The 15,494-nt window shown below is 30.9% G+C and overlaps 1 protein-coding gene across 3 annotated transcripts; it reads right to left on the bottom strand.

Annotated features, from left to right (window-relative positions):
• Nucleotides 1–209: 209 nt before the first annotated feature.
• On the bottom strand, nt 210–15,404 carry LOC143194822 (uncharacterized). 3 transcript variants are annotated; one of them, XM_076401566.1, is made up of 3 exons: nt 15,308–15,404; nt 5,942–6,460; nt 210–799 (listed from the first exon to the last, which is right to left on the bottom strand). In XM_076401566.1, the coding sequence occupies exons 2-3, from the start codon at nt 6,453–6,455 to the stop codon at nt 282–284; spliced, it is 1,032 nt and encodes a 343-aa protein (XP_076257681.1). In that variant the 5' UTR covers nt 6,456–6,460; nt 15,308–15,404; the 3' UTR covers nt 210–281. The 3 variants fall into 3 exon arrangements, with proteins under 3 accessions (XP_076257681.1, XP_076257667.1, XP_076257674.1); XM_076401552.1 differs by lacking the exon at nt 15,308–15,404 and adding an exon at nt 10,438–10,593; XM_076401559.1 differs by lacking the exon at nt 15,308–15,404 and adding an exon at nt 10,371–10,524.
• Between the last annotated feature and the right edge of the window lie 90 nt (nt 15,405–15,494).

The raw sequence follows: 15,494 nt of genomic DNA, 5'->3' as shown, positions 1-15,494 counted from the left end.
ATATATGATATTCAAGAAATTATTTCGCCACAGGACTGCTGAGGAATTAGATCTTCAAAACAAGCGAAGTCATCAATAGTGGTAGTTGTTGAAAGGAAAGTGGTAAAACGTAGATTAGCAACCAAATAATATATATGATTATTCACCATATATTATTGTATTTACCTAATAATAATTAATCTCATTTATTTGAATTAAATCAACACAAACTTTTTGTACATTTTTATTCGAAGTTATCTATACAAATATTAAGCATTTTGTAATGTATGAACATAACTTGTTTAAACCGCAGTACTTCGCATTATTTTCTGGAGCTTTAAAGGCACACTGTCCACCACGTCATTGTCAAACACATCATCGCTGCCCAAGGTCTCTCGTCTACCAATAGGTTGTGATGCTCTTTCCTCTAAGAACCGAACGCAACTGTATATATAGTTGATTGTTTTGGATAGCTGATCTCCTATGTACTCATCGTCCGAAGACATGCTTTGTAGCTCATTCAAGTACTTATCTAATACGTTACTGAACTTCGTGTATTGTACTCCGTCTTTTGCACCAATAAAGTTGGCGATTTCGTTCTCTATTTGACCAACATCCTCGGTTATTTCGCTGATGCGTTCTGAAATGTTGACTTTCTTCGGTTTGTCTTCCAAGTCGTAAAACTTGGTCAATCGGTTGGGTTGTTTAGCGAGCTCATTCAGTACTGCTCCTGGCATTACCGCTACTCCCACTTTCAAAATTGATTTTCTTTTATCAAAGGCCGATACCTGACTATTAGTAGGAGAAGCCAGAGGAGGATCTAAAAATATAAAAATCTTGTTATTAAAACAAAAGAAAAAAACAGTAATGAAATAAATCAATGCTAAAACAACCAACTTCATTTAAGTAAAGTCGAATAGTGGTTGGAAACATGGCGAATCAAAGCAAACTAAACAAAATCTACCCATGTGACATTCACCCTTTGTAGAAGTATTTGATGCGCCAGAAAAAAATTAATAATTATGAAATCTCGCAAGCAGACAATGTTAAGTATCTGAGAATGCATTTTGATCGACGTTTAACATGGAAAAAACATATAGCGACAAAACGCAAACAGCTTGGGCTTAAAATAAACCAAATGTAATGGTTGATAGGACCAATAGATCGATAGTCAATACTTAGGCCCATTTGGACCTATCGTATTGAACTGTGGAGTACTACTAGTAAATCTAATAGAGCTATCTTTCAGAGATTCGAGAATAAAGTGTTGCGAGCCATCGTCCATGCCCAATATTACATCTCCAGCAAAATAATTCGACACAATATCCCTTTGGAATCCATAACGAGTGTGAGAGTGCAAGTGATTGCAAATTTCTCTAAAAGACTCTAAATTGACGGTGAATTGCGTAAGCTCAAACGCATACGACTATTCGAACAGATTAATAGATACATAAAGGAAGATATAATAATCTCTAGAATAAGTCAGAATATGCTTTAGAATAAGTTAAGATAAACTGTTGAATAAGTTACAATAGTCTGTATAATAATATCGAGATTATAAGTTTATACAGCAGATCACTTACTGAAGCGATTTTCTGCGTAATATGAATAGAGTAATATTTTGTAACCGAAATAGTAAAACAATAGTTATTGTCCACGGACAGATTGTTGAAATTCTAAGAGATTAATAAAAACAATTACAACAAAGATAATATACAATATAGAGCGCTTTCACCAATTATACAATGTGCCCCAGTTTTCAGGCCTATAAATTAATATTAAAGGATTTACAAGAGATGCTGTTACTGTGCATTAAATCGCATTGTTTACGTCTTTAAGCAACCTCATGTTGAAGTCTCACTGATAGGTTTAGTTTAACTTTTCAAAATGTGTAATTTCGTTGATTTGTTAACAAAAAAAATTTCAGTGCGTTGAAAATGTTAAAATAAACCAAATGTAATGGCTGATAGGACCAATAGATTGATAGTCAATACTTAGGCCTATTTGAACCTATGGTATTGAACTGTGGAACACTACTGCTAAATGTAATGGAGCTATCCTTCAGAGATTCCAGAATAAAGTGTTGCGAACTATCGTCGATGTCCAATATTACCTCTCCAGCAAAATAATTCAGCACGAAGATCCACTTGGAATCCATAACGAGTGTGATAGTGCAAGTGATAGTGTAAAGTACTTTAAAATATTTTAAGTGCATCCCAATACACTCGCTAAACACTAAAATGATGGCGAATTACTTGGAATCCATAACGAGTGTGATAGTGCAAGTGATAGTGCAAAGTACTTTAAAATATTTTAAGTGCATCCCAATACACTCGCTAAACACTAAAATGATGGCGAATTACGTAAGTTCAAACGCATAGGACCATTCGAATAGATTAATAGATACGTAAAGAAAGATATAATAATCTCTAGAATAAGTCAGAATAAGCTTTAGAATAAGTTAGGAAAAACTTTTGAATAAGTTACAATAGTTTGTAGAATAATATTTAGATTATAAGTTTATACAGCAGATTAACATAATATGAACAGAGTAATATTTTGTAACGGAAATAGTAAAACAGTAATTATTTTCCACGGACAGATTGTTGAAATTTTAAGAGATTAATAAAAACAATTACAACAAAGATAATATACAATATAGAGTACTTTCACCAATAATACAATGTGCCCCAGTTTTCAGGCCTATAAATTAATATTAAAGGATTTACAAGAGATGCTGTAACTGTGCATTAAATAGCATTGCTTACGTCTTTAAGCAACCTCATGTTGAAGTCTCACTAATAGGTTTAACTTTCTAAAATGTGTAATTTCGTTGAATTGTTAACAAAAAAAAAATCAGTGCGTTGAAAATGTTAAATTAAACCAAATGTAATGGCTGATAGGACCAATAGATCGATAGTCAATACTTAGGCCCATTTGGACCTATGGTATTGAACTGTGGAGCACTACTGGTAAATGTAATAGAGCTATCCTTCAGAGATTCCAGAATAAAGTGTTGCGAACCATCGTCGATGCCCAATATTACCTCTCCAGCAAAATAATTCAGCACGATATCCACTTGGAATCCATAACGAGTGTGATAGTGCAAGTGATAGTGCAAAGTACTTTAAAATATTGTAAGTGCATCCCAATGCACTCGCTAAACACTAAAATGATGGTGAATTACGCCAGTTTAAACGCATACGACCATTCGAACAGATTAATAGATACATAAAGAAAGATATAATAATCTCTAGAATAAGTCAGAATGGGCTTTAGAATAAGTTAGGATAAACTTTTGAATAAGTTACATTAGTTTGTAGAATAATATTTAGATTATAAGTTTATACAGCAGATCACTTACTGAAGCGATTTTCTACATAACATGAATAGAGTAATATTTTGTAATAGAAATAGTAAAACAATAGTTATTTTCCACGGACAGATTATTGAAATTCTAAGAGATTAATAAAAACAATTACAACAAAGATAATATACAATATAGAGCGCTTTCACCAATAATACAATGTTCCCCCAGTTTTCAGGCCTATAAATTAATATTAAAGGATTTACAAGAGATACAACAATATTATTCTTCAACATGACAACTCTTGACCACATGTTGCAAAACTTGTGAAAATATACTTGGAAACATTGAATTGAGAAGTACTACTCCACCCATACTATTCTCCAGATCTTACTCCTTCTGATTATTACATGTTCCGATATATAAGTCACTGTACGAGTAGCGTTTCATAAGTTATGAAAATAACAAAAATCCGTCAACTACCTGAAAGATGGGAAAAAGTAGAAAAAAATGAAATGAAAATATGTTGTACCAATTTTGATAATAAAACCTTATATTACACGATTGTGATTGGAATTGAATTTGAGTTGAATGAAGCTGATTTTTTTCATAGAATACTTGAATGGTAGCAGTTGTTGTTAGCACACATTTTAACATTTAACATTTGAACATTTTAAATTAATTTCTTGATGACTAGCTAACATTGAACGAATACGAACATATTGTTAAAGTATAAGATAAGACCGAAAAGTGTTTTATTGAGAAATGTGGTGGATTGAAAGATATTAACACTATAGAAGAAAGCTATAGAAAAGAATTTTAAAAAATCATACAAATGACACTTCAAATAGTGTTGTTCATGAAGTTTGAGAGTTAACAGAAAATGGCGAGAAGTAATGATCGATGTACAATGGGGTTCAATGGGACCCAGTTGAAGCAAGAGATAATTATTTAGTTAAAGCATCTAGTTAATTTAAGGATGCGGGACCACTAGCACACGAAAATAAAGTGCCAGCTACTGCTGAAGTAATAAGTCGAATCGCCCAAGCTACAGCAGCTTTTCCTTCTCTAAGATAGTGATAGTAATGGTATGTTAAAAGAGTTTCAAACTGTCATTTTGTGCACTATTACGACCTCAAATGAGTGAGGTTTTTTAAATGCGACGCTCAAGTCAAATTCTACACGATTCCCTCTGAGATCATAATAGATTTAAACTGATTCGTTTAAGACGCGATGATCAGATATGTAATCCATGGTGGAGAGTGATCTAAAGAATGGAAAACTGGCATTATCCGATGCCAAAACTTCCTTAAGAACCTACAGTAGCATATCAGTTGAGAAATAGACACTCTGTCCAAGCGCTGGCTATTGATTAATAATGATGATGATCAGAAACAATATCGTTCAGTAAATTAATTAACATTAACATATTTTCATAACATAATTAACATTTGTTGATATTTAATAATGTATTCACCATTTCTGCCGTCCTTGCTTAACTTTTTATGCATTAAGATGTACGTTTTAGGGAGTTCTCACTATAGAGAGCTTTATAGACTTTCTCCAAAAAAGCTCTTGGTTTTATAACTACCCAGCGTATTATGTGAGAATTTTAAAATATTTATTCTTTTTTACTACTAGTTTTTTTTTTGGTAATTATCAAAAGTGTAGTAGTATCTAAGAAAACTATTCTGAAAATCATTCATATAAAAGTCTAGCTCTAACGGTGATTTTCGAAATATATCCTTATAAAATTAATTATGGATTACAGTTAGTGTTTAGTACTCAAGAGAGTTCACAACTTATGAACTCTTAAAATACCCATTAAGCCCGAACAATAGTTGGGATACTCATACAGATAACACTAAGGATTTGTAGGATTAAATTCACACAAAAGAGAATGCTTTAACCTACTTAGATCCAATTTTAATTACTCTTGGGTAATCTTACCAGCTTTTCAAGAAGCAGAATGTGAATTAGAAACGTCTGCAATGATCGAAAAAGACAATTACCCTTCGTTTTCAACATCTATTTATATATAGCTCTGGTGCTAATCATTTAATCAGATGTTGAGGCATGTGAAAGAGGATCTAGTTGTTATGATAACAATAGAACCCTTCGATTATATTCTTGATATATTTACAATTGTTTTCCCAAATACAGTTACAAATCGTTTAGATGATTATCCAACATTTTCAAACAAAATTCAAACAAGTTTGAATGGTGTTGTGGTTGCATATATTTAGATAATATATCTGTTATAGAGAAGGGTTGATAACCATGACATCTAGCGTATGTTCTGCAGTTTTGACTTCACTGGCTGGAATGTATGGTTAGAGACGGCAAGGACCACAAAGTCCATCAGCAAAAACAATATCTGAATTAGAAGCGAACTAAAAGTTAATTTTAACGTAATTAATTGGTATTTCAAAATCAAATCAAACTTGTCCTTTATATTATTAATTTGATTGCTCTCAGATCAGTTAAACTCAATAAGTGCTAGTTCTTAAATTGCTGCAGAAAACAGCTACATCTCCAAAAATAATTTAAGGTTTTAAAAATCGTCTTTAGGACATATTCTTAGTCGTTTAAGCATAGAAAATAAATTGTTGTTTCAAATTTTTAGTTTAGAGCCCACTTAAAAAAACAGCTTACCATCGTCACTTGCAACTTTAACCACTTTTAGCTGAACTGATTTTCTTCGTTCTTGTAACCCTTGACCACCGTTCTGCTGATTATCACCATGTATTTGTACTATCGTGTCCGCTTGACTGATATCGCTGGTAACATCGAAATCATGACCTTCAGATACAACACTGCTCTCTGGTTCGTCCAACTGAAGCTTCCTGTCGCGTTTCTCTTTGTTTTCTTCCATTTTTGCTTGTAGCGCCAGTTCCGCCTCATTGACACTTTTATACACCGTCTCGTACAAGCCTCTAATCTGCGGCTGAAGATCTCTACCTCTCCTCGCCAGTTCGTTCTTAAGAATTTCAATTTCTCTCTTGATTTCGCTGTACTGACTATCCGCCTCGTTTATGCCTTTGAACTTTTTAATATCCTTGTTGATTTTGGCTATTTTTGGCTTCAAGTTTCCCAGGGTCCTTCGTTGACTTCTCCTGGCGATCGTATTTCTTCGTTCCAGAGGGGATTTTGATTGTAAAGACCCCATTATATCTACAATATATGTAAACGATCAGATTTTGTTTAATATTCTGCATAGTATTTAAACTGTTTATAAGGTTTAATAATATTTTTTCATTGAATTACGGCATACCTAATGCAAATACATAAAACAAAGTCGGGTTAGTTATACCATTTATAACTCAAGAATGGATGAATGGTAGAATGGCCATTCTGAACAAAAAGCATGGAAAAAACATTATATAAATTTTTCAATAAATTATATTTGACATTTTGGCATCATTCAAAGCTCATAGCTTATTTGTAATAATTGATGTCCACTGGAAATCAGTGACATACTACACATATAGAGTATTACATAGGGGTCTAACTTAAATAGGCGAAACCGAGGAAATGTTTTGCGCGGTACCACCAATACAAGCATTGCGACCACTTTTTTGATTGGTTCGTTTCAGTTGCCCTACAAAGGCATTTGATTGGCCCATTTCTATAACGCGATTGTTTCAGTTTGCTTATGGAGTCATTTTCGTGTGTAACTAATATGTGATATCAAAATTTGTGCTTTACTGAAGAGCTAACATAAAGCTAAAATATTTGTGGAGTGCCATTGAAATACCTTATTTATGTACTTTTATTGATATTTATTTTCTTTATATAAATATCTTATATGTTAACTTATCTATTAGATGTTTGTATGTATTTTGATCAGCTATATCTTTTGGTGCAAAATGGTAAGATGTAAGCAAGTGGTGAATTAATGAAATAACGTTTTTCCATTTAATATTATCGAATTATTCAATATATATAGAGTGTAGACTCTAATAGTGGAATGCTCAATAATAAATTAATGAACTTAGCAATATAACTTTAGAATGAGTGCAGTTTAATCAGACTTTAAAAAAAACAAGGCAGTCACTGAAACGTTAAGTTAATGTTCAAAAATCGGCCAAGAAATACAGATTATTACTTTATAACTACTTAGACTAATGGGCTCTAAAATATGAAATAATATATTGCAGAAAAAAAAACTACTTCTCGGTAAAATAAAGTACCCTCTGTCGTAGCTCAGAAACATTTTCAAAATCGGCGACTTAATCTACGAGGTATTGCAACATCAAACGGCTTCACCAAATATACCTATAATATGCTTTATATACCCTTTCATTCTTAACTTTAGAAGGTCAGGTCTCAGATATCCAAGAATTCAACTATGGGCAATATAGTCTCAATACGTTTTCATACATCTTAATTGTTCAAATAAAAATATTGATCTTCAAATGGTAATGGATCTCAAAAACGCACTTTTGAGCATACCATTATTATAATATTACTGCACTATGTATATTGAATAATTCGATAATACTAAATTGAAAAATGTTATTTCATATAGTTAATTAATTGAACTGTTGCTTACATTGATACTTGCGATTTTGCACCAAAAGATATCGCTAATCAAGATACATACAAACATGTAACGGATAAGTTCATATAAGGTATAATGTATAACGACCTGCTAACACCAAATTAAAACAGCATCGCTAAGATTTAGCAACATTCATTGAACAATTTTAATCAAAGTGACTATTGTGGACTAGACCAACAATAGCCAATAATAAAAAGAAGCAAAATCAACAACTTGCATAATAACTATAGACAACGCGTTGCAAGAGGTGTGCAGGATACACTGTTCAATTTAAATACTCGTTTCCAAACATCAAACATAGCAAATTTGGTGCCTTTCTTCATATGGCAGGTATTGGTGAAACATACTATAAATTGATTTGTATGAAACTGGTTTCATTAGGTTTATTAGTAAGTTAATATTGTGTTATTTATAATTGAATATCATTTCTGATATATAACTGATGTGACTGACCTGGATATAATTTAATCTTTACATCAAATTTTACATAAATCTTTATAACATTTGAGGCAGTATATAGAAGAGTAACACGTAAATCTAATTAATTTTATACCATGAAGGAGCACTGACGTATTTTTCTTTTTTTTCTATTGATCTGATAGCTTTTTGTCAACTATTTGGAACTCACCATTTCTAAAAGGTCGATGAAGTAAAATAGCCACAAAATTTCAAGCACTCTTGACGACCTAGCAATATTTTTCTTCCAATTATATCTGAACTAATCTAAACTCTAAAGAAATCCCATTACAAAGTTGTTAAAGTTAAAAAAAGGATACATAATTAGTGAATATGAAAAAATAAAGGAGAGATAGACAAAATTCTTTCAGGAATTGAATTGTCTTTCAGGAACAGAATAAACGAAAAAACTACCGACCAGTAAGAAAAAAAAGTAAGAGAAGTGATAAAAATTGAAGAAAGCTACTGCATTATTAGTAAAAATTTACAATAGAGTATGGAAAGAGTTATTATTCCGATGCAAAAAAAGGCGATAAAAGAGACTGTAACATTATAGAGGGATTAATCTGTTGCTCATATATATGACGATCACTAACAGAATTATACAAGAATATATAGCTAGTGTAAGACAAATAGTAGATAAAATTCAACCAAAAAAAATCGATATATCTAGTTATAATTGATTTGTAAAAAGCTTTTGACTGAGTAAGAGGAGACCCACTCTAGGTTATATTGGAATAATGGGATATCAGTAATAGAATTGTAGAGTCTATTAAAAGTCTTTTTAGTAATGCATTGTGGATATTTGTGACGTCGAAACATTACAATGTTGCCGTATCAACTCTGAGTTTTATTTCAGTTTGGATTTGACATACAAAAAAATTCTAATCTAAATAAAATAATTGAACAAAAATGTTACCAAATATAATTTATTTTAACATTATAGTACATCTAATACATATATTATCGAAAAACTTGTATTTAATATAACTATATTTAAGAACACAGATGTAATAGTTTGTAGGTTAGATTTGTTTTGTTTACATTTATCTCTTTATGCGGCAACATTGTAATGTTTCAAAACAATTCATAGTCATGAGAGAGCCAGAATTAATAAAAAAAAATAGGACAAGAAAATTAAATGAATTTCTTAAGTATCTGGGTATAGAAATCGAAAGCCTGGAGGTGTGACTGTATGTCAAAATTGTAAAATCGTTATTTTTACCTTATTAAATATCGAGCTTAGTTTTGCATAAAAGTGTACAATGTAATTTACAGAATTTATTATAAAATCCTTAAAATTAGTTTACATTACTTGAATCACACATACAGTTCTATTAAATGTATCAAAATATTAACATAAATCAATAATGCCGGCTTGGTGGCGCAGTGCTAAAGGCGATGGGACGTCCTCCTACTGTTGCCCCAGCCGCAGGTTCGAATCCTGCTGGGGCATGGTCGTAAATTTATGTTTGTAATTGTTTAATATTTGTACATGTTCTAGGCAATAGTGTAAAATCCGACAAGGAAAATGATCCCAGTCACGCCAGTAACCAAGCTGGGTAAGACCGGATGTCTTCTGGAATGATTTATAAAGTTGGTCACTCGCTAGTCGGTAGTCTTAATGCTGAGGACCGTGGTTCGGAGCCCACGTTATACTTTAGGCCCAGTCCAAATAACGCCATAGTTGGAAAAGGAGACTTTAAAATATATTTATATATATATATATATATATATATATATATAAACAAATCAATAATAATTTTGTTAAACTTTAAATTATTTAAAAAACATCTGCGAATTATTAATTCTGATAAAACCGATAATACTACTAATAATTTCATTTTTGATGATCTAATGTGATTAGTGTCGTGTTATTACGAAATTAAAAGGTAAGGTTTACACTTAATATTATAGATAAATTCGTATATTTCTTATAAATATACAATATAAATTGTACTCAAATGCACTTATTTACGATATGACAAAATGGATAACCTATTATCAGTAGCCGACCGAGCATAGTTTTATTATTTTTACGAAATATAAGCAAAAACAACATACCCAATACTATACTTTATTTTGATTATTCTATTGTTTCTTTTTAACACAATATTATACTATCACTTACATCTCGATTTCTTCACAAACAACGTTAATATAAACCAATTTTTGAGTATCAACACATTTAATTACTAATTAATTAGCAAAATGTTACACCTTAAATGAAAAATGAAACAGAGTGAGCCGAGGTCGCAGATAACGCGATAAAAGCTGATAAAACAGTGTTAGTCATACCTATTGATGTATGAAACAAACAAATTTAATATGTTATGTCGTCTGACTAGTACGCCACTGATAATTCGAAGTTCCCTTTTCGAGGAACAGTGACAAGTGACAGTTATAAGTTTTCGTTAAGATTTTTGATAAGGTAACATTAAAAACTTTCCCTCCCTCTTGGAGGAATACGGGAGTACCAGGAGACCTCATTTTTAGTATTAAATAAGTAAATTCCAGTAAAACGAACTAAACCCAAATCAAGCAACTAGGAATTTCCGAATTCTAATACGGTGGATTATTCACCGTGTTATTCGTTCTGTTCTACGTAAATAGACTACAGACGTATAATTTTGCGTTGTTGATTTTATATATAGTCTCCTTTTTACGAACAAGGGTTTATCTGGAGTAGACCTACAGTTTAACGTGCGCTTCGAATCACGGTTCTCGGCATTAAGCCTAGCGACTTGACCAACTTAGAAATCATCCCTAAAGGCACCCCGTCTTACCCAGCCTGCTTACTGGCGTAACTGGGATCATTTTCCTTGTCGGATTTTGCACTCTTGTCTAAGGACAATCACAAATGTTGAACAATCACAAACATAAATTTACGACCATGCCCCTACAGGATTCGAACCTGTGACTACTGCAACAGTAGGAGGACCGTCTTGTCGCCTTTATCACTACGCCAGCCTAGCCGGTTTTAAACAGTTTAGTTTCTTGTATTACTTGGGGTTTTGGTAATAAAAATTAACAACATAAGAAGAATCGTCTGTCCTTAGTTTGCAATTTTAAAATTTAAGAAGTTCAATTAATTTGTTATTAAATGGGCACATAATCCAAAAACTCTAGCTTAGGAACAGGTAATAACTGATAAGGTCCTGGAGACACAACATATCATTGTATTAGAGGTAACTAGAATGTATTTAAATTTTTCGGTAAATGTTTTTGAATGATTCGGTATTTGACATTTCTGGTTTGGCTTTCATATCAAAGCAATAACCAAATACTGCATGTAATACATTAACTTTTGCCCCAAGGTTTAAAATAATTGTTATAAGGAATGTAATCAATTATAAAATAGTTTGCAGAATTTTAATTCCTCATTTGTTGGTGAGTCTTTAGACCCTATGTGGGATAAATAGCAAAGTAGAAAACAGTAGATTAACGTACGCCGTAGAAGGCAAATTATATATGAGCTATTTGCAATGGTGGGATTCCAAATTACTATATAAAATAATAACTTGAAATAAATCAATTTTTTAGCAGGAGAAAAAATATGAGAGCTACTGTTTTAAAGATTGTGTAGTAGAATAAATATATAAACAACGATTGTGTAGTAGAATAAATATATAAACAACGATGCAATTTTATTTTAAAATGTAGTAAATAAATTATTATTTTATCAAACCTACTAGTTATTTACTTTATATATCTAAGTTTTGAGAAGCCAATAGTTCATTTAATAATTATGATAAAGTGCCTAATTAAAGTTCCTGTGTTTTATATCAAGCCGTTTTGATGTCACAGTATTTCTCCCTAGTTTCATCTATAATCGCCTGTGCACATTTTCTTCATGAAATTAATACTTCGCAACACCTCCGGATTGCGTGCATGCGCATATTGATTCCATTTAATTCCAAGACAGATAATAATCCAAGTTTGGCGCATGCGTATATACAGCTTAATTTACATTTTTTTATATATACATTTTATTTAAAAAGTATTGAATAAAAGGAAATAATAAAAATATAATTAATATTTGTCCAAGTATTCTATTCTTATAAAAACATCATATCATATCACCATTATTTCTCATAAATAAAAATACAAAAATATAATAAATAATTGATTTAATGTTGATGCGATATATAAGGAGAGAAATAAACAATGAACGTTTTTGAAATAACACATTTTATTTAAAAATTCTAATAAAATGAAATAAAAATAATTTCTATATGCCTTTCTGGTTTTATAAAAAAACCATATTCATATAAATTTACATTTTTGAACAATTAACAGAAACTCCAAGAATCATATAAATAAATATTACCATAAAAAATACCTAAATTGTTTAGATCAAATATAGCCAATATAGTTAAAAAATTTCCTAAAAATCTCCAAATATTTTCGCTACTATTCTTGATCCACAAAACCCTATTAGTAGATTGACTACCTCGAGCTTTCGATTAACATATTGTATTTACTAGCCTCTAACGAATGGAGGATCGAACTTTAAAGTTAAAGGACATAATTTATTTACCTATATATTTATATAATAATGCATTATATTTTCCTTGTCAATAGGTCATTAGGGTGTCGTTGATAGTTTTATATTTTGTTAATTTGATCCAGGTCTACTTTTGTTAGCAAATTTAATTATTTCAAAGTATCGCTGTACACTGTTCTTATACACTGTACACTGTTCCTCGCTTAGCAAGATGCTGTCTAATTTCTTCTTCTCTGATCCTCTAAATTTCATATTCTTCGAGTTTTGCTTTCAACAAATTCTAGCTACATCATAGCTATAAAATAAAATTTAAATCTATAACTAAAATATATTATGTTTAAAATTAATGTATAATTATTATCAGTTACTACAGCTTTTGCTTCTATTGGACAAACCTCATTAATGACTTGACTTCTTCCAACACTACAAGAATTATTTTCTTCTTTGTTCTTGTTATCATTAAATTTTGGCATATGTTGTTACCTATTCCAGGTCGCTGAAAATGATGTGTTATTGTAAATTTGGCAGCTGAAGTTCCCACTATAAATAAAATTGATGCTGCTTGGATTTTATAACTTTTAAAAATGTAACCTTAGATTCTGCACTTACCCTTGTTCTTCCATATTTTAAAACAAACGTATATTAAACCACCAAGAATAACACAATAATTTAATTATTATTACTATAGGATTATTAATATAACACAAAATCTAAATATTCAAAAAAAATTTTTGTTGGTTTAATTTAATCGACCGTACTGATCGAACCGAAAAGAATGGACCCCCAGTAGAAAAGGAAGACAATATAGTTTATTCTTTTCTATGGTTTATTCTATGCAGAATAGTGCACATGTGCCAAAGACATGTGCCGGAGATGGTATGGAATAATGTATCCTTTTTAATACATTCACCATATCTACAAAACAGTATGAATTCCCTTCTCGTATATTCTAACCTAATGCTCATATATATTCTCAACAATTACATACATATAGCTATGCAGACAAATATTGGGTCTCATTGGCAGCTTATAAGAAGAAATTTCATTCATTCACTGTCACGTTCTGCTATTCCTCTCCATTATCCCTTTTATTTTTATTGCTTCTTTATATTATTTAATATATTTGAAGATAATACTATTGTAAGACTATAATAATTGATATACTATTGTATATAGATTGTCCTCCCCGATGTTTTTTTCTTTACCCTTGGTTTTCCTCTCTTTCCTCACTTTCATTCACAGTGCCTATGGTCGTCACATTTTATTATTTATCACTTCGGTGAAAATTGCACAAATATTCAACCACTTTCAAAAAGCACCATTTCTAAATTTAAATCATAGAATAAAGAAGTTTAGAAGTGAAAGTTATATGAAAAATCGGGTCCTACGTTTAAGATTTTCGAAATCGCCGTTACGCGACCAAATGTAAATGAAAAATGCAACGCTATATGTGTGTTTCTCTCTCGTTCGGCTTCGGTTTTAATAATTCTAACCTAAGCAGTTAATAGCCATTTTTAGGTGATATAATTTGTGTTGTTTATTTACGTCAAGTTTTTCCGTATGTGTTTTTATATATATTTGACAGTTGCTTTAGATTATTCTGTGTATCTTAATTTATTAGTGTAATAAAAAGAAAACCTTAAGGGGATCTCTTATGATCTCCTATGAAGGTCCAGGAAAGTTTATAATCATTTTAAGGATGAAGACTATAGACCAAAATGTGTGTGTGCCATGGCTGAAACAAGATCTTCTAGAAGAACATTAATGCTGGTACTGGATAAGGTTCCTTTTTGCTGCTGGATTAGTAACCCCTAATTTTGGTTGTTAGTTCAGAAACTTGACTATATAGACCGAACTGCAGTTGTCATATTTGATAAAATATACCTCAATTTAGGTAGGTTGTAAATATAGTTGATTCTAAAAAATAATACAACACAACCATTAATAGTTATATTATCTTATTTTAAGGTTTCTTTTAGGTTTGTTTTAAGTATTAGAGAGAAGACAATATCAGTGGATTATGTGTTTTGGGTAGTGGAGATATCTTGGTGATTATATCAGTGTCTTTATGGTCAAGGAAAATTAATGTAACTGTAATATATCAATAAAATATATATATTATTTTCCCAGTAAAATTAAAGGACTGTTTTTTAAATACCCGCTAAAAAAATTTTCTATACATTTTTAAATTTACCGCTTAAATTTTTTAAATTCCCGCTAAACATTTTTAAAGTTTCTTTATTCTATGATTTAAATGTAATATAAGACGAATGGAATAAGTAAATAGAACCATGGAAATAACGCGATGATTATAATGAATCATTGGAAAAACCAGTGACGAATCTTAAGCGAAAATTATTTATTAACAAGATAACAGTACTATTAGACATTAGCCGTGAAACTAACATCAGCAACTCTGAACAGTGAAATTACTATAGCATTTTATAATTCAAATGTGCTTATACTAGATATTTAAATTATTAATAAGACTTACCCCGCAATGGCCCGGATGAATCAACACTTCGCTATTATTAAATGATTCATTCGAACGATGATCAAGAAATATGACAAATATTATATTCAACCTTATTATAGTGATTATAATTATTGTATTATAGCTGTCATTTTTGTCAAATAATGACATTTGTCATTCCCTATCTGTGATTCTACTGATGTATGTT

Source organism: Rhynchophorus ferrugineus, unplaced genomic scaffold, assembly GCF_030347505.1.
Source record: "Rhynchophorus ferrugineus isolate W39M unplaced genomic scaffold, kcgeb_rfMv2 rfM1, whole genome shotgun sequence".
Lineage (NCBI taxonomy): Eukaryota > Metazoa > Arthropoda > Insecta > Coleoptera > Curculionidae > Rhynchophorus > Rhynchophorus ferrugineus.
Note: the sequence above shows the minus strand (reverse complement) of the source record. Positions and strands in the feature narration are given on the sequence as shown.

What these genes read in the sequence shown, in the direction of transcription:
- LOC143194822 (XM_076401566.1), bottom strand. Translation starts at nt 6,455, where the DNA reads ATGGGGTCTTTACAATCAAAATCCCCTCTGGAACGAAGAAATACGATC. An exon ending in TAAAGTTGCAAGTGACGATG is followed by an intron (nt 800 to 5,941) that starts GTAAGCTGTTTT and finishes TTATATTTTTAG; the next exon opens with ATCCTCCTCTGGCTTCTCCT.